Below are 20381 nucleotides of genomic sequence, written 5' to 3'. Positions count from 1 at the left end.
CCCTTCTGTATAACCTTTTAGGGGCCACATGCTGGCGGGCAGGGCCAGAACCAAATGTGGGTGCGGCAACAAATGTTAAGTCTTACCTTTGTGCAACAGGATAGCTTATACGCACACAGCCTTCATCCAGTCAAACAAGAGGCATGATCAGAGTTCAATAACACATCCCAGCAAAGCAAAAGCACTCAAGGAGCGACAGCAAAGGGTATCATTTTGGGGGAAGAGAGTGCGACTGGGGTGTACTTTTCCAGTACAGGAAAAGTCCCGAGAGCCAGACAGAGCTTCCTCAATCCTGCCCTAAACCATAGATTGGTAGTTCACATTTTTTATGTTCTCAATTCTACAGGCACACACTGAACCCTCAAGTCCGCGACTGAAATAAAAGAGAAGTAAAGTTTTATTTGCAGAATGCAGGGCTTTTTTCAGCTGGAACTCGCTAGAACTCAGTTCCAGCACCATTGCCATTCTAAGAGAACAAGGGAGGTGTTCGTGGTGAGCTCCAGCACCTCTTTTTCTAGAAAAATAGCACTGGCAGAATGGATAGGTAAAGGTAAAGGGACCCCTGACAATTAGGTCCAGTCATGACCGACTCTGGGGTTGCGCGCTCATCTCGCTCTATAGGCCGAGGGAGCCGGCGTTTGTCCGCAGAAAGCTTCCGGGTCATGTGGCCAGCATGACTAAGCCACTTCTGGTGAACCAGAGCAGCGCAGGGAAACACTGTTTACCTTCCCACCGGAGCGGTACCTGTTTATCTACTTGCACGTTGATGTGCTTTCGAACTGCTAGGTTGGCAGGAGCAGGGACCGAGCAATGGGAGCTCACCCCTTCGCAGGGATTCGAACCGCCGACTTTCTGATCAGCAAGTCCTAGGCTCTGTGGTTTAACCCACAGCGCCACCCGCGTCCCTCGGCAGAATGGATAGGTGGCAGTCAATTAAAGCCCAATCAGAGGAGAAGCATTAAAATTAATGGGCCTAAGTTAGTCATGCCCAATAATTGGCTACAACCCGAAAAGTTAGCTGAGTGCATTCCTACAGCAATAAGGTACCATTTCATAAATGCTCAAGTTTGTTCACTTTGAGTTCTACCTTCATACACACTCTCACCACCCCCTAAAAAAATGCAGCTAGCATCTGGCAATACAGCTCGCTGCCTCCCTGACAGGTGAGGGATGCTTTGAACCGGCAATATATTTATTTCCCTGGTGGCATCTCGTCCGTGTCAGGGTTCTTGCCTCGGAACAACAAGAAAACTGATTTTGCAGTTCCGTCACCGCTTTGTTGGGAAAAGCACAGGAAAGTTGCCCAGATAAAACCACACAGGCCAGTGTACGCTGTCCTCCAATGCACCGGAACCAGGCTGAAGTTGGAAAGCTATTTGGGGGAAAGAAAAAAGAAAAACAGAAAGAAACCGAGTTAAACGCACCAAAGAAATATCAGAGCCTTCACCTTATCATCTTTGTTGCAGGTCCAACTTGCTGCAAAATGAGCTCTAGGATTTTACTGTAGTTAAAAACTATGGTACTTCAATCTGGTGTTCTAAAAGCTTTGAAAAGGGAAATAGAATGGCGGTAAGCCAAGGAGAATTTATTTATGTTGGTCTCTTTGATGGATGGGCCTTGGGGCAGCCTCCTGGTGACCAAGAAACCAATCAGAGCTGGAGTGTCATTCAATCAGGAGGGAGTGGAGAGCTGTAACTTGACAGTTAAACTGTCAGATAGGGCTTAACTGTCAGAGTGGATATAGGACTTAACTGTAGGATAGGGCTTGGAAAGTGATGAGACAGGAATCAGTTTAGAGCCCAGTTATGGTCAAATTGGCAGCTAGCTAGGCAGAGCAACCCAGATTGTTTTCTAAGGGCAATGTAAAGATTCTAGAAAGGGTTGGGACTGTTTTACTTGTAGTGCAAGACCAATAACTATTGTAGAGAGAGGTTTAAATTATGAGCTTTAAGTACGTTTTTAACTATATCTGCTAATAGGTTTTTTACTGAAACAAAGTATTGGGCCTTATCAGAGTGACCACTAAGCTACAGCCTGCCTTGTGTGTTTAAATAAAATTCCGGTTTTGTTTACAAATTGCCTCAAAACAGGTTTTCCCTTCCCATGTGGGAAAAAATCCTTGCTGCTGGATATAATAGCAGATGTCTCAAGTGTTACTGACAGGGTGCGTCTTAATTTTAAAGAACCGAAATCGGGTCATGAGGTAACCCATGAGGGTTACCTTATCGAGGGGTGGCTGCCACAGTCAGGGCCAGCCAACCCATGAGGTTAGGAGAGGCAGCCGCCTCAGGCGGCAGGATCCACGGGAACAGCATCCAAGGAATGCATCTCCTGCTGCTGAAATAACAGGGACAGCTGAATTTTCAAAGGGGACACAGATAGGAGGTTTCTGGCTGCTCCACAACCCCAGACACCGGAACCAGAGATATGGGGATGTGGTGAAGAATGCATCAGGGCAATCTTCTGGCTGTGTTGATGAGCACATTGTTGTAGCTGCTGCTGTTATCTTCGTCCTGAGTTTCTAAGGAGGTGGAAGGCAAATTTAAACTCACCTGCACAAAAGGCCAGTACATCAGCCCAGTCTGAAACAAAAGCAAATTATATTTAAAGTAGTTAATTGAGAGGGGAAAGTACCACAAAAAAGCCATCAAAATAGATGAGAGTTACCAATGTAAACACATTGTCAAAATAACTGGTCTTGGAATCGTCAGTGGAAGAAACTCCCAAGAGACTCTCCTTCCTTCGAGGTTTTTAAGGAGAGGTTGGATGGCCATCTGTCATGGATGCTTTAGCCGAGATTCCTGCAATGCAGGGGGTTGGACTAGATGACCCTTGGGTCCCTTCCAGCTCTAAGATTCTATGATTATAGATTATCTTGGCAGCACAAATAGTAATTGCAATGGAAAACAGCCAAAAATCTTATGCTGCATGCTTGGTACTGCTTACTCTGAGATATACTGGAGAAAGTCATGCATAATTTGAGATTTCAACAAGACTAGAACCTCCAGACACCTTTTACATGGTTTGGCATTCCTTTATGACATACACAGCGGAACCATCATTTTGAAGGTAACCCTCGTCACAAGCCCAGCAAATCTGGAACTAAACTTGATGACCTGATAGTGTTGATAGTCTTTATTTGTACTTTGTTATTTTAACTCGTGTGCAACTATTCATTCCATGTGCCTATTTTATAGTTTTGTTTTCCATCTTCTAATTTTCATCTGTTGTGAACATTGTTCTCTCAGTTTGCTGTACGTCATAAAATGAAATAACAACAACATAGATGGGTGAAATTCAATGCTGTGCTAAGTTAAAGTCCCTTAGTGGTGTACTAGCTGTGCTAGCAGAATGGCTCTCATAAAAAAGGCCAAGAAGCCAGCATGATTCTTGTGGCTGGTTATGGTAGCCTGGCTATTTCCTGCTAAAATCAGCTTCTGTTAGTGCCACTGTTACATTGGATATCATATTGCACAATCCAAAGGAGGTCCCCTAATTCCCCTCAGAGAACTACAATTCCCAGAGTTCCCTGGGAAGAGGGATGGATTGTTAAAGCACAGATGGCGGCTGTGAACAGGGAACACGGTCTCCTCACAACTCTCAGCACCCTTAACAAACTACAGTTCCCAGGATCCTTTGGGGAAAGTCATGACTGTTTAAAGTGGTATGGTCCTGCTTTATTTAAAAGTATAGTGCAGTTGGGGCCTGTCACAAGCGGGAAGGTGGGTAATCCTCCTCAAACTGCCACTTTAAGAACCCCAGAGAGATAGCACTGCTTCATTTTAAGCACAACAAGCACAGAATAGTGGGCTGCAAGAATTACATGATACCTGATACACTCACACATTTGCCAGATTGGCAAACAAAGGTATAGAGGAACAAATGCTTCATTCAGCCGCAGAGGACGGACGAACGCCTCTGAACAACCATATTTATTTCACACCACCTGCAAAACTCTTTTCTTCCATGCTCTCATAATACCGTTTCTGAGCGTTACATAAATGCACGCTTGATGTAAGAGCTGAAATGCAGACTGGTTATGAACAATGTCATGACCACAAAAGCAAGGGCTGTGTGGAGGTACAGCCACACCTTGCATGCTCAGCTTTCATTAAAAAGAAAAGGGCAAGCCTCCAGCCGTTGCAGTTGTGGAGATACAAGGAAAAGCATACAGGCAATATTCGATGAAATTGCTTACTAATACATAAATGCATTTCTCCCTTACAATGTCCTGAGTTGCTAAGGACAGCAGGCAATCAAGATGCTCTTGTTTACCTGTTTTTAAAAAATGTGTTTATATGTTTAAAAATTGAACAACTTTCAATGTATCTTTCTGCCCCCATTTATGTTCTGGGTCTTCTGCACTGATTCTCTCCATACAACCCTGCCCACATATCTACTGGCTGGGCCTCTTCATCACAAAATTTAAGGCTTATGACCCCAGTAAGTCTTTGCAGACTTACAGCAACCGGTTTGTGTCCTTAAAAACACATTTCTAGTCCTTGCAGCTGTGAAAACTGGCTTGTATGCAAGTGGACAGTACTTGGTGAAATCTCAAATGGCAAAAGGATGAGGGAAAAGTTCCAGTGGTCAGCTCTGGGACCGAGGCCTTACCTATCTCCTTACCCCTCACTACAAAAGCAGGATGCATTCTGAATGTAATGTGTGCATAATTTGAGGGATGGGAAGAGGGCCAGACAGCCAGAACCACCACTGTAAGTTTAGTTTCTTTTTTTCTCCTCCCTAAAGTATTCCCCTTTCTCTTCATGTGTCATGTCTTTTGATGATGAGTCTGAGGGCAGGTACAGCCCAATAAATAAATTTTGGAAGTCACTCCAAGCGCCTTTTCGGCTAAAGGCTGGGGTATAAATGCTGTAAGTAAATAAGTAAGTAAATAAAAGTGGGCATACTTGTAAGGTGTGTGTGGTGATAGGACCATGTTCAATGCAGCATTGCACTTACCGTATAGGTATTCCAAAATTTATCCCTGCAGTCGGCAAAGACATCCTCTTTCCCCTGGAGTATACTCATGCCTGGTCACAAAATGTTTAAGGAAAGTCAGAATACAAGTAAAATCTACTAGAAATTCATTTACACAGCATTTTATACTATGCCACACACTTCTACTTCACTAACCATTTCCTTCTGAATGCATCCTGAATAGCATGTTTGTCTTGCCATAAAATATGTATCTTGTGATCTCTTGAATTATTATTATTATTTTTAATGCATGGCTTCATGTTAAAGTCACATCTTGAACTTGTCAGTTCTAACCTAATTTCTTGAATTAGTTGCTTCCTGTCCCCCACCCATTTCTTTAAAAAAAAACCTCACATAGGAACACAAGAATCTGCCCAGATCAGATCCTTGGTCCACCTAGCCCTGTGTTTTATACACTGGCTTGCAGCAGCTGTCCAGCATTTCAGAAAGAGGTCTCTATCTAGAGATGTCAGGGACTGAACCTGGGATGTTTTGAAGGCAGAGCAGATGCTGTACCTTGTCTACACAGGCTGGCAGCTGCTCTCCAGCATTTCAGACCAGGGTCTCTCTCAGCCCTAACTAGAGATGCTGGTAGCTGAGCCTGGGACTTTCTGTGTGCAGAGAAGATGCTCTACCACTGTGTCAGGGTCCTTCCCAAAGCACAGGCAGGAGTGGAATTGGAACACATGCCCCTGGTTTAGAGACTGGAGCCTTGGATCATTCATCCATGCTACTGAGAAATTTATCTGTCTCCTTGGCTACAACCAGCAAGGCTGTACCGGCTGCAGCTGATAGGAGTCATAGTCCAAACTCAGTGCACATGGAGAGCCGGTGTAGTGGTTATAGAGTAGTGGACTAGGACCCCGGAATACGAGGGCTCAAATACCCTCTCGGAGCTCACAGGGTGCCTAGCCAACCAATCTGCCTGCCTGCCTATCTCACAGGATTGTTGTGGGGATTGAATGAGGAGCAGGGAGAACCATGTATGGCACCTTGAGCTCCTTGGAGGAAAAAGGCGCACTAGAAATGCAATAAAGCAATACAACACCAGCGTAACCAGGTCGGGCAAGGATGCTTTTGGCTGCTCCACCAGGGCTGAATTTAGGTTTGATGATGCCCTAAACTACTGAAGGTAATGGAGCCCTTTATATGTCCAGCTGTCTTTTGTCAACAACAAATTGTGACTGGTTTTTGTGTTGAATATATGCTATATGGTAATTTATGGAACTAATGGGTATCTAAAGCCATTTGCACATAACAAAATATGTATTTTATCAAAGCAATTGTTGCACTGAAATACAATTGAGAAATATATTAATAGTGAAATTGGAGGGGGCAAGAGAGTGGGGCCGTAAGCTATAGCTTGTTTGGCTTATACGTAAATCCGGCACTGGCTGGCTCCCTGCACTCTGCGTGTGCTCAGAGGCACAGCTGCCATTTCCGGACCTGGCCCCCTCCGTCCTCGCCCCTCTCGCGGCCTCACTCACCGGTGTAGAAGGCGAGCACGGCGATGGGCGCGCCCATGAGCTGGTCGCACAGCACTTTGGCCAGCACGGCGCCGGGCGCCCGGCCGGGCAGCAGCCTCTCCAGCGCCCTCAGCCACACGTAGTTGAAGTTGCCGTGGAAGGAGAGCGCCACCAGCGCCACGTGCCGCGTCTGCGCCCAGTCCGCGCTTTGGCCCGGCCGGCGCCGGAGCCGCTGCTGCGCCGCGTCGCCCGCCGCGAAGAGGCTCCCGTAGAGCGCCACGTTGCACAGCCAGGGCGATCGCCGCACCAGGCGGCCCAGCAGGGCCATCGCTCGCCCGGCTCGGGGTTCAAGGAAGCCGGCCGGCTCGCATCGCCGGCTCCCTCGCCCTTGCAGCTCCTGCTCCTCCTCCTTCGCCGGAGGGAGACGCCTCAGTCCCTGCCTCCTTTCCCCCCTTCGCAGTCGACGCGCACGGCCGCATCCTCGCCGCCACCCCCGTTTTTCGGCCAGGGGATCAGGTTCCCCGCCACACAACAACCCTGCGGGGTAGGTTATGCCGAGATACTGGTGCTACTGGCCCAAGATCATCCCGATTGCTTCACAGCTATGTGAAAATGGGGACCCAGGTTCCTCACTCGCCACGCGTAGTAAATAGCTGTCAACTTTCAGATTTGAAAATAAGGGATCGGCAGCCTCGCCTGTCCCGGGGACAGTCTACGGGATATCTACCAATCCGGGATAGCAGCGGGAAACGGCGCTGGAATAAGGGAATTACCCGCAAAAAAGGGAAGGTTGACAGCTATGGCGTAGTATGGCACACCGACCCACCCAGCTCTCTGCACCCTGCAGAGGGATGCGCTCCCAAATATGCACCATGAAATGAGGACTTGGACCCCGGAGGCCAGGGTTCAAATCCCTGCTCCACCATGAAACTCACTGGCGGACCTTGGGCCGGTCACAGTCTCTCGGCCCAACCTACCTCACAGGGTTGTTGTGATGGATGCCGATGGGGAAGAAGATAACCATGTAAACGGCATTGAGATCAACGCAGGAAGGGGATATAAATGTAATAAGTAAATAAATGTGGTTTGATCTTTTAAGAGGAGTGGCCACACTCATAACCGCTATGGGATCACTTTTTCTCACCAGTGTGGCAGCACAGCTCCGTTTTGAGACATTGGCAAAGTCAAGGGGTGTATCTGTTCCCCTAGCATCCTTTGGGAGAATATATCGCTTTTTCTGAATGATCTTTTTTATCTACAAGTATCTCATATTTGGGGAAGTCTTTTGCCCTCAGTTGGGTTAGTGGTAGGAGCCCTGTGTATTTGAAAGAGATCCTGGGCAATAAGTTCATAGGATCAAAACAAAGGACAGGTGCAAGGCTTTTTTATTTTACTTCCATGTGTTTCAAAATGAAATACTCCATCAGGAGTTACAAACGAGATATTGAGCAACGTTGATATAATGGTTCTTTTAAAAAATTGGTTGTATCCAACTTATACTCACAGTGGACACAGTGCTTTGTAGGTACCGATACTCAACACCATGGAGTATCAAAGATGTGCCGGTACTGTGTACCTTTGAGTGCCTCCTGAAAAAAGCACTGGGGAGACCCATTTAAATTAATGAACCTGTGAGGCATGTTCATTGATTTAAATAGGCCTAGTTTTGGCTACAATCCATAGGATAATAGTCATGATGGCTGTGCTCTGCCTCCACAGTTGGAAGCAGCAATGCTTCTGAATACCATTCGCTGGAAACCAAAGGAGGGGAGAGGACTTTGGTGCTCCAAACCCTGCTTGCTGCTTTCACTCAGAAGCAAGTCCCGCTGTGTAAGCTGCTACCAGGAAATGACTATAGCTGCTATAGCTGGTTACTGCACAAAACCCAACGTCCTCTCAGGCTCAATACAAACAGAGATGAGAGGACTTTGTCCTCCATGAAAAAGCTACAACCTAATGAATCTACGCAGTTGCGTCGTCGAAGCGACGAGGCCGAACGCTTCGCGGCCGAAGGCGGGACTCGAACTCTCAACCTAAGCTTTTCGTCAGCCGATCTCGCCGTGTCACCAGCCCAGTGCGCAGGCTCAGCCGGCACGGATTCCGTCATCGCCTTCTTGGAGAATGTTCCATTATAAACAGAAGGGGCGGCAGCTCGGGGTCAGGAGATGGAGACGGTAACTTTTAGAGGCGCGAACGCAGCTCTAATAGGCGAGCCGTCTCTCATCACAGCAGTTTTAAGAGACCTTTAAGCTTTCCGTTCCCGTTCCCACTATCCGGTGTGTCTCCCCCCCAGGTTTCATTTTTGGTATGCTCCACGAGGCCCGCGCCTGTGGGGCTCTTGCGCCCTCTGTCAATCAGAGGCGGTACGGAAGCCTGTGGGGCTCCCGTCTCCTAGGTGAGCGCGCGTAACTTCCCTCCCCTCGTCCTGGTCGCCGTCACGTGCCCCGCCCTCTCTTCCCTCAGCCGCCGCCTGGCACTCCGTCAGCCCTGCCAACGTGGAGCCGGCTGAGGCCGAAGCGAAGGCGGAAGTGTTCTGAGGAGAGGAGGGAGGAGGAGGAGGAGGAGGAGGAGACGGGGGGCCTTTAACCAGCCGCCGCCGCAGCTGCCGCTGAAGAACCTCCGGCCATGGAGAGCTCCTTGGAGAAGGTCGGCTCTGCCTCAGAAGTGTCTCAGGCGGGGAAGGCGGAGGGCGGGGAGGGAGGCAGGGACGGGGCGGAGGAGGAAGGGTCCGCGGTGCCAGGGGTGGGGGCTGAGGGGAAATCGTGACAGGGGGTGGTCGCTGCTCCAGGCGACGGTCCACAGTCAGCAGCCTTGCAAATGCGAGTAGAGAGGTTTATAGATGTGTGCGCGCGCATATATATGTGTGTATACACACACACACACACACATATATACACATATACATGCATATATATGTGTGTGTGTATATATATATATATATATATATATATATATATGAGAATTCCTGTAACATATATACACACACATACACTCATATATATGTATATTATATTTGTATACGGTACATATTTGTGTAATATTTATATAGTCACACACATGCACATATAGATAGGTACATGCTCACACATGAGTGTGTGTGCATACATATAGTGTTATATATATGTGTGCGTGCAGAAGCATATATGTACACATGTTACACACGTGTGTAAAATATGTATACATATGTACTTCTGCACACATATTTGTGTTTGTAATACTGTTTATGCACACACACATATGTATATATATAAAACATACGTATACATATAAAAGCACATCTGTAAGCACATGTGTGTAGAGCATATTACACACATAGCATATAGTGTGTACAGAATATATACGTGTGTATGTTATATGAGTTTGTTGACTATACACACACACACACACACACACACACATTATATACAAATATATTATTTTTAAAGCAACATTTTTGATGAGCTTGGGCTGGATCCTGAGTTAGTCATGCATTAATTTCGGAAGGACTAAGTCTGGATGCAACCTTGTAACAAATGCATATGTGTATATGTACTGTTGTTAAATAGGCAGATAATAGCAACATTAATAATCATCATAATATTAACCATTGAAAATGATTCTTCTTCTTAGGGTAGTAGTGGGGCATATCTCAAGTGGTAGAAGGCCACCTCCTTGAGACTCCAATCCTATACTCATGGAAGTGAGCTAGTCCCACTGAAGTATATTGCACCGACTTCTGAGTAGATGTGTCTAGGATGGCACTGTGAAAGTGGTGCTACCATTAGCATATGCATTTAATATATTTCAGGCTTTGTTTTTGAGGTTTTTAAAACCAAAAGGAGAGGAGAAAGAGGAACCCTCATTCTTAGTGCTGAATATTGCTTGATAGGCATTTATTTTATTTATCCATCTATCTGGCAAGAATCATATCTTTTCTATGTATAATATATCCAACCTAGCTTGCAATCGAGCAGGGCTGGCCCTACCGTTAGGCAGTGTGAGGCAAAAGCCTTGCACAACAGATGATGAAGGATGGGGAATGGACAGAGCTGCATGTGCCATGTGATCTGCCCTGCACCCTCCTAAATTAGGCTTCTGACCTCAGGTGCAGTGGAGGAAGATGCTATTATTGCCACTGTCAAAGTGTGATTCAGCTGTTATTCTTGCCAGTTTTTGTACAATGGTAGAATGAGGTGGCACCTTGTCCTTTGCCTCAGACAGCAAAATGTCGCAGGTAAGCCCTGCAACCCAGCTGGAAACACACAGAATTTTTTAAAAAAGAAGCAGTCTCATTCACAGAAAAAAAGCAGGAAAAAACCTTAAATTCTATTTATGTGTCAATATTTTACATATTGGCTTAAAGTGAGAGACTGTTTATGCAGGCTGTCTACCACATATTCTCTCTCACAGGAACTGCCAAAGGCCTTGATGTAATAATAGTGATGTAAGCCATCAAAAAGAATATATCAAGCTCCCTTATAACTGAGGCAAGTCATTGTTACATCTGGGAATGACCTCTAAAGTTTAAGACATCTATGCCAGTTAGAATAGTGGGCAAAATGAACTCAGTTGTCTGACTCAGCATCAGTTGCTTCATATACACATAAGCTGCCTGGCCACAGCTCATTGAGTTGATCTGTAAAGTCACAGGTTCAATGTCTTGCATCTCAAGTTAAATGGATGTCAGGTAGCAGGTGCTGAAAGCTGATGTCAGTCAGAGCAAAGCAGTTAATACTTGAGTTTGGCAGACCCAACATCAGGCCTCTTCCTATGTGCAGAAGTGTAATGCTCAGTGGTACAGCATCTACTTTGCGTTCAGAAGGTCTCAGGTTCAATCACCAGCATCTTCAGACAGGGCTGGGAAGGAATCCTAACTTGAACCTTGGAAAACTGCTCCCAGTCAGCGCAGACGGTACTGAGCTAGATGAACCAATGGTCTGGTTCAGTATAAGGCAGCTTCCTACGTTCACATTACAATGGGGTTGTGCCACGGCTCCATGGGAAAATCCAAAACTTTGGCCTCTCCCAATATAATAAACATGGCTAGCAGGTGCTGGGAGTGGGGGGAAGCTCTTGCCTCAGTCCTTGGGAAGCCACAGCTAGTCAGAACAGAGTGGATGACAGAATGGCTAGGTGGGCCAGTGTTCTGACATGGTATAAGACAGTGTCACGTTTTGTGAGGAATGGCAGTAGCTCCATGGGTTGGCATGTATGAGGTTGTGGGTTAAATTCGTGGCATTTCCTGTAAAAAAGATCTCCGGTAGGAGGGCTGGGGGAGACCCTTCTTTAAACTTTGTAGAGCTGCTCCCAGTCAGAATGGATTGACAGTCTGATTCCATATTAGGCAGCTTAACATCCATATCATCATTATTTCAAGGCCAAATATACTCCTTACGGGAGAATGTGTCTCTACAAAACATAAACACACACCTGTAGCTTTTTGTTCTAGTCTTACCTTTATGACATGCTTGTTTTCTGTGTGCAGGGATCGTTAACTTGTGTTTGTTTAAGGGCACTACCTGTTGTGTGAAGTAGTACAGTCATCAAACAGGTTTTCCTGCTCTTGAGAACTAGCAACAGGCTAACATAGATAACCTTTTTAAGAAGCTGCGGGGTGCTTGCGACAAACACTGGGGATATTGCATGGGATTTGGTGCAGAAGGGCAGGACAAGAAGATGCTTAGTTTTTTGCTTCCCCTTTAAATTGCCCTTTCCCTGCTTATATGTATGTAGTTATAAAATATGTATTTATAACTATAAAGTTTAAGTTGCCTCCTTTTTTAGTGGGGAGTTAGTTTCATACTTATTTCTCCCGTTCTTTATTGGTTGTTGTGTGTTTTTTAAAAATGTGGGTAGGTGAGGGGGGAATACTGTTTTTAACTCTGAGGCAGCCAAGTGTGTTCATTAGTAAGAGCCATGTAACAATCTATGCAAAATTTGAGAAATTAAAATTAATAGGATCTGTCCATTGCAACAAAAGAAGTTTATGAACTTGGGTTCTTTGTGTAATCTACTGGTATTTTGAGATGCACATTGTCACTTGCTGTTAGAGAAATATGTACTACCATTTTAGTTCAAGGCAGAACTTACTCCCTATGAATCTTGGAACATAAGGACAGAGTGGAATTTCAAAAGGACCAGCTCTCACAAATACTTTCTTTCTTCATGGGGATGTCTTTAAAACAGGGGAGGGAAAACTCTTCCATCCCAAGGACCATAAACCCTCAAGGTGAATGTTCCAGGGCCACATGCTGGTGGTGGGCAGGGTCAGAGAACACTGTGGCTGGAACCCTGGATTTGGCTCCTGCTTTTGTACGGTAGGCTACATTCCAGCCATTCAAAAGTCAGAGGCTTCTACACACAAGCACACATCCTCTAACCAGGCAACTAAGAAACACAGGCAAAACACATTACTGTATTGCGAGGCAAAAGCATTCAAGAAGGGCATGGAACAGGGCCACTGTTGGCTGTCCCCTGGGGAGAGGGGACATGACCTGGAGAGGACTGCAGACTCTGCAAAATCCCAAGGGCTGAACAGAGATAATTGGAGGGCCACATTTGGGAACAGATGAGGTTCCCTGACCCCTGCTTTAAAAAGTACCCCTGTTAGAACTCAGAAGTTTCTGTCGCCTTGTTTTGTGAGTCATTCTTTAGAAATGTTTCTGGGGCAGCTTCTTTCTAGCACTAAAATACTAGAAACAAGAGCAGCTGTTGGATTGTGGCAGAGACCAGTTCAACATGTCACCAGGGAACTGGAGGGAATAATTGTACTAGTACAACCAGGCATCCTTACTGTTTTTCTGCAATATTTCTCACTCATGTTTGTGTAGCTATATATAGAATAGATAATCTTACATACCATAGGCAAGCAGAGAAAATCCAGGTGTTGTACCTAGTGTGGTGTTCTAAGGCAGGATTTAAAAGATGCTGCTGATTTTTATTTTCAAGGCCACACGAGGGACCTTGGTGCTCATCACACATTTTGCTCTCTTTAACATATGCACAAACACACATAAAAAGCTTGCACCTGCTGCACTTGTGTTTCTGGGCCAGGTTCAATGGTATTGCATTAATTTGTAATGATAACATCTTCAGGCGCACTTCATCCTTTGTCTGCCTGTCCGACCATTGAGATCTTTGGAGGAAGACTTCATAGTCCTCCATGAGCTGTGCACAGGGTTGAACTGCATGCTGCTTACAAATCTACACTCAAAGTGAACTACAGATTAATGAGAGATACTAACTTAAAAGTCTTAAAATTGGCCAGCATGAGTGAGAAAAAAACCTGTTTCTAAGCAACCACCAAATGCTCCTGTTTTACAAGTTAAAACCGTGAAGACTGAGAAATAAACAATTATCACAAAGCTGAGCATGGTAGAATATATTTTTATTTATATAAAGAACTTGCTATTAATAATTTGTTCCAGGTTGGACACTCTTGCCTATCTATTGCAAGTGAGCTAGAGATCCATCTTCTTCGTGCCCTAAAGTAGTGAACGTGCAGACAATTACATTCAGAGTCTCTTATGTTTTAACAGCTTTTGGAGTGACTCTGTTTGAAAGCCGTTTGGACCAAAGAGTAACAGAAATGTGACTGTAGTTCTTGATTCTGAAGGATTAGAGATACTTCAGGAGTACTCAGCTTAAGAAATGAAAATTCAATTGCCAGTTGATATAGTGGGATATTTCCCCCATTAACATTAGGTCTGTTACCTGCTTAAATAATTCTGGGTGGGTTGATCTAAAAATACGTGTAAAAGCCATCATGCTGAGGATAAAAGCATACTTCTATGTTTATTTTGGGGGGATATGGAGCAGCTCTAATTAACAGGAAGTGTACTGTCATTATGGAATCAAGATTTCAAACAAACTTGTTTATCCACATTTGCAGAGGCCAAGGTTCTTTGGTGGGGTGGGTAGCAAGTTAGCATGCCCTCTACTGCCACTGCTGATGCCTTTCTTAGCTGGTGCAATTCTAAGCATATCCTATTTCAGTGCTGAATTCTTGAATGTCTAGTGGGGGGGCAACATTCTTGATGGGTGAATTGCAGGGACCGCAGCCATGGAGAGCTGAGTTAGGTAGGATAATGCCACAAGTCTGTTGCCCAGAAGCCCCGGAAACCATAGAGCTGGATCCCCTGAAATTGATGGAGGAGGTGGCAATGCATTGGTGGGACATCACTTTTTGCAGGCATAGCCATGGAACCCACTGAGCAGTCTCTAGGAAGCCGTCACTGTGCCATCCAGTCTACTAACTCAGCAACAGCATCCCCATAGTTGTGTTGCTTGCCCACTTTTTTATAACTTTAGGATATTTGTAGCCTGCGTTTCAATATACGTATGCAAAATTCCACAGCAGTTGAGTTGACAATAAAACATGGGTTGGCTGAGATGTGAGTGACTTCTTTGTCCTCCCATCCACCAATAATATACGTGTGAACACAGACATAACAATTTTACTCCATAGGGAGTGACATACTGCAGGCATTATTGTCTGAAACCTACCTATCTTGACCTTGTGTATGTTTGAGAAATTGGTTTTTAAAAAACTGAATTGAATTTGCCATTCTGTCCTGACCACCCAAATCAGTATGGCTGATGGAGGGTGGGGGACCTTTGAGGTATCTTCCTTTTAATAATAATAAAGTTCAAATCTCCATTGGTCCAGGTGAATTAATCCATTTTAGGACATTTTCTCCTATAAGGAAACTGGTGTGTTTAAAGCTGCTTACTGTTTTCACAGCACTTGCTGTCTCGTGAAAAAAAATATGCTTTGATGTCATAGGTTGAGACTCTTTCTGGGTTTTTTCTTTCTGTTATTCCCACAACATCATGATAGTTTTTGTTGGAAAAAACTGATGGATGAATCTTTTAAAAAAGTACTCTGTGTAACAAGGAAGTAGAAGCAAGTATAATGAAATAGCAGTACATTTGTAAATACATTTTAAACAAATAAGGAATTGTTTTAGTGTGTATATGTGTGTATATAAGAAGGGGGATTATACTAATTTATCTTAAAAATATCAGGATGTTGTAATAACAAAAAGAGCCTCAAACCATGGCATCAAAGCATTTAATAATAAATAAAAATCTTAGAGGAATTTGTATAAAACTAATGTATGACAGTCACACGCATACAGTTTATTGTCCTGCACACACACAAGCAACATACACACACAGAAACAGCCACTACTTCCAACTGTACTTTGTAAAATACGCCTGTGCGGAATTACCTATAGGCATATTGCATTCTAATTCCTACATTGAAGAGCTTTCTGTATAGAACTTTGTGATAAGTGAAGCAGACTTGAGTTGAAAACAAAACTTGTCTGGCTACATTGCAAACCAGCTAATTGGTATCTTGCTGGCATTCTCAGCATAGGAGAAAGGGTGTTAAAAGAACAGAATGGAGATCCACTGTGGATTTGATGGGTGAAATGAAAGAAGAGGTAATGCATTGTGGTGTAGTAGTTAAGAGCGGTAGACTTGTAATCTGGTGAACTGGGTTCGTGTCTCCGCTCCTCCACATGCAGCTGCTGGGTGAGCTTGGGCTAGTCACACTTCTTTGAAGTCTCTCAGCCCCACTCACCTCACAGAGTGTTTGTTGTGGGGGAGGAAGGGAAAGGAAAATGTTAGCGGGTTTGAGACTCCTTCGGGTAGTGATAAAGTGGGATATCAAATCCAAACTCCTCCTCTTCTTCTACTTCCACATATTTGTTCTTAAGGAAAGCATTTGGCTGTATTAAGTCTTTTACGGGATAGTGAATGGAAGAGGAAGCTTCAGGAGAAATAATGAGGAAAGGGGACTGTGAGAACAGGTTGATCGTTGGACTCTTAGCTTTATATGCTATTTATTTGTATTTTTATCCCATTCTTCCTCCAAAGCGGTTGATCTTTGGACTTAACTTACATGCTATTTATTTGTATTTTTATCTCATCCTTCCTCCAAAGAGCTCAGGACAGCATTCATGCCTCTCTCACATTAACTTTGTGAGGTAGGTTTGGCTGAGAGATAGTGTCTGGTCCACAGTCACTCAGTGAGCTTCATGGCTGAGTTGCCCTGATTCTAGTCTGACTCTCAGGACACTTGCAAATCTTCAAATCAACCCAGGTTTACCACCAAGCATGCACAAGTGTTTTCAGACACTTTTTATGTTGCAGTCTTACTTCACATTTTGCAGTGAGAACATTTTTAATGTGTAAAGTATACATCTACAATATGTACTATGTTGAAAGGTAAATGATTATCATGGCTGTCTGGCTGCTGCTGCTGCTGCTGCTGTTTCTTGTTGTTGTTAGGTATATCACTGGCTAACGGTCTAAGTTAGGTGGTTGATGTTTCTTTAATGTGAGCTCATGAATGCTTAGGAAGTACCGTAGCTGGGAGATTTCCATTGAGAGTTAATCAGAGCTTTGAAAAAATGGCACATACATTTATAGAAAGGGCTGATATAGGTTAGGGGTATGTGCACTTGTATGTGGGCAGGTCACATCCACAATATGCATTTAAAGTACATTGCTTCCCCCAAAGAATCTGGAGAGCTGTAGGTTGTTACGGGTGCTGGGAATTGTAGTACTCTGTGGGGCAAACGGCAGCCCTCAGGATTCTTTGGAGGAAGTCATGTGCTTTAAAATGTATGGAGTTAAAGTGATCAGAGAGCAAGTGAGAGATGGAGGAAGACTGGAAGTGTCTTCAGGTGCTGAGTGCCTCCCTATGGTGATCTTACATGAGGCCGCACAGGGGTGGGGAAACTTCTTTGGCCCATGCCCAGATCTTAATCTCCCTGACCACTAGCGGGCCAAATTTGGCAGGTGGGTATGGTTGTCTACCTGTCAGTCACCTGATGTCATAGTGACATAGTGACATTGGATGATGCCCCACTTTGAAACCCTGATTGTCTGGACTTCTAAACGCAATGCAAGGCTTTCAAACAGTCCTTTGTAAACATTCCCGTGCTCTTGTGGGAACTCTGGAGATATGTACAAAGGGCTTTCAAATAGCCCCCATGATGCTGCTTCAGACTTCATCATGAAGGCTGTTTGAAAGGCTCCACTGCACTTTGAAGTCCTGAAAACTGGGGTTTCAAATCACAGCACTGGGAGGGACATTCTGTTTCTATTGAAAGGAAACTGCTTCACCCTACTTGAGCAAGGCACATTCCGACTGCTCATCAGCTGGTGGGTGGGTGGGAGAACACCTTGCTCCAGGAAAAGGAATAATTGGGAGATCACTTTAAGCTCCCACTTGTTTCTTTGAAACCACACCTACTCATTTACACGTGATGTCATACATGTCAGGTACACGGCAGATAGGTGTGGCTTCCTGAAAATGGCCTGAAGTAACAGACCTACTCCCTAGCAGGTGTGCATGCCGCTTGTTTCTTTGTATCTTCCACCTGTATATTTGCATATCCCCAGTTCTATCTCCTTTCAGTGAAAGCACTGCTCCCCTGAAACTTCTCACTGCTCTCAATCCCATTTTCTTTTTCATTCTTCGAGGCCAACATGGCAACAGTTTGTTTCAGAGTGTGCACATGCATGCTTGTATAATTACATTTTCCATAAAGGCTATTGTTCGTAATATTCTTAATGTAAAACTTATTTTTTTGTAATCAAACCATGCTATTGTTTTCATCATTGAGATGACTTCAGGATTCTGGGGCAGGTTGTATTTTAAGGCAGTGCACATAGAATATTTTATCATGTTGGAAAACTGGTAGAAGTTGATGTAAAGTTTTGCCAGTGGTACTACCAAAAGGTTTTCAAAGATGACAGTGTAAAAAGGTGTGGTCAATGATGCAATCTTCCACATTTTTACTCTTGACGTCAATCTCATTGTGTTTATTGAGGCTTACTTCTAGATACTGCATGTGTGTATAAATACCTGAAAATATACATTTTATAGCATTCTTGCTTCTGGTTGGCTGTGGTATAAAAAGATTGCTGGACTAGATGGAATGTGGTCTGAAGATTGCTCTTATGCTCTTCATTTGTGCAGTTGTCTAAAACCCAGTCCTATGATCTGTTCCAGATGCTGAACATTTGATAAAGCAACTCCTTCCTTCATTTCAGTGGAAGGCATTGAACTGCATGTTGCATAGGCTTGTTCAGTGGAAATGGGAGCACCAGAAAGTTAGGAACTCCAAATAAATAGACTCTCTGCTTTTTACTTTGAAACTGAACCCACAAGGAATCATTCTCACATCAGTGATTGATCACCTGGTGAGAGGAGCACTTGCAAGCAGGGAGAAATTAATTTGGATCCTTTGGGAGTTCTGCCTTCCACTTGGAGTATCTTGATAATAGATGCCTACAGACCATTGGGAATAAACTTCCTAGAGCTTCTGCAACCAAGCAATGCATTGCAGCATCTGTAAAATGCTCTCTCTCTGCTGTCATTTAAAAAACTGGATTAAAACACTAGAACTAATGAAGAAATTTGCCACTGTGCCAGTCATATGAGGAAAGAGGAGTCACACCATTTGTTCAAGCTTATGTTTGGCTTCCTGACTGCCTTATCTGATTTGTATATTACAATTGTTGACTCGGCTCTCCCTTTTCATACATGTGCAAAGGTTGCTACAGGTTCACCTTCAAGTGTCTCAGGTACCACACGCCACCTGCTAATCTGAAGTATACACAATAATTAGGCGGATGTGTTACCATGGCTTCATTTTAACTTCTGTGTGCAATCATATTCACTTTGGGCCTGTTTCCCTTACAGTGCATTGTCATATTGTAGAACATTTTTCTCATTTTGGATATTTTCTTTTCTGGAGCACCAGGCCACATAACAAATGCAAAAGCATGCTTCCGACGCTTGGAACCAATTTGTACATTATGAATTGGCCCTGTATGAATAGGCATTCTCACAAATGGCTTGCTCACATGAGTGGTGGAAACACTAAAGAGGGGCTTAAGGAACTTGCAGCAGCAGCAGCTTGTATAACTCAGTTGTAGTCCAGCAACATCCGGAGGACCACAGATTCCCCATCCTTGTTCTATAAACGAGGGTTTCCAATCCCCAGCATACCTTGCTCATGGAAGCCATTGTTGCATCTTTTGTGAGTGAGCTTCTTCGGTACTGCACTGCTCCTGCAAATAAACCATTTATGTGAGCAGATACTCATTCATCAGAACATCCACAGCCTAATAGAGGTCATGGCTCAGGGGTAGAACACATGCTTTGTTTGCCAAAGGTCCTAGGTTCAATCAGTGGCATTTCAGTGCAGGGCTGGGAAAATAGACTTGCCTGAAACCCACTCCCAGTCAACAGAAGATTATTCTGAGCTTGATGGACCAATGTTCTGACTCTTTATAAGGCAACTTCCTGTATCAAGGATAACCAGTCACTAAAGAACTTTGTTTTTCATTTCTGGACAGAAGAAACTTCCTGGAATGGAAAAAGGGATGTTGGATTTGTAGGCCTGAGCTTTTTGGGCTTTTGGAGGACAGGCATCTCAAAGAGCCTCTGCCTGAGTGCCCACCAAGACATGTAATTCTTGGAAGTAGAAGTGGGCTTGTATGACTTTGGCTTTGTTCACATGTAATAGAATTCCATGGTTCCTTGTGGTGAGGTCCTGCTATCACAAACCTTGGGCTCAGGTGCTCCTCCTTCACACACAAGGGGAGAAAATTAACCCTTTTACTATCTTTCTCAGAACATTTGTGCAATTAATGCTGTTGGCTTGATTTATGCCATATTGGTGTGTTAAAAAGCTAACATAAATATTATTATTTTAATAACAGATGGTTGACCCTACCTTAGCAGAAATGGGAAAGAATCTTAATGAGGCGATGAAGATGTTGGAAGACAATCAAAGGTACCTACTAATAGCAGCCTTGAAGAACATTCAGGAGTGTTAGAAAGACATCAATCCTGATAAGTTTTCTGCTGAGTCCAGCAGAGCCTATTGTTGTAGTTGCAATAACAAAATCCCCTATTGATTTTGTAAT

General features: G+C 44.2%; 2 protein-coding genes across 3 annotated transcripts in view; one reads left to right on the top strand and one right to left on the bottom strand.

Annotated features, from left to right (window-relative positions):
- Window positions 1-1192: 1192 nt before the first annotated feature.
- On the bottom strand, window positions 1193-7515 carry MPV17L (MPV17 mitochondrial inner membrane protein like; the record flags this gene model as incomplete). Its single annotated transcript, XM_083585430.1, has 4 exons — window positions 6468-7515; window positions 4963-5033; window positions 2553-2582; window positions 1193-1372 (listed from the first exon to the last, which is right to left on the bottom strand). Exons 1-4 carry the CDS (start codon window positions 6772-6774, stop codon window positions 1193-1195), a joined length of 588 nt encoding a protein of 195 aa, XP_083441556.1. The 5' UTR covers window positions 6775-7515.
- PDXDC1 (pyridoxal dependent decarboxylase domain containing 1) overlaps window positions 1736-20381 on the top strand; it is a 42741-nt gene continuing 24095 nt past the window's right edge. Inside the window, exons 1-2 of one of the 2 annotated variants that reach the window (XM_083585066.1) lie at window positions 1736-1951; window positions 20175-20248. In XM_083585066.1, coding sequence (XP_083441192.1) covers window positions 20175-20248 — 74 coding nt within the window. In that variant the 5' untranslated portion in view covers window positions 1736-1951. Of the gene's footprint in view, window positions 1952-8848; window positions 9093-20174; window positions 20249-20381 lie in introns of those variants that run through there. The other variant, XM_083585065.1, reaches the window with a different exon arrangement.

The sequence above is a fragment of the Podarcis filfolensis genome (genome assembly GCF_964270895.1).
Source record: "Podarcis filfolensis genome assembly, chromosome: 14".
Lineage (NCBI taxonomy): Eukaryota > Metazoa > Chordata > Lepidosauria > Squamata > Lacertidae > Podarcis > Podarcis filfolensis.
The sequence above is the reverse complement of the archived record's forward strand: the minus strand, read 5'-3'. Positions and strand labels throughout refer to the sequence as shown.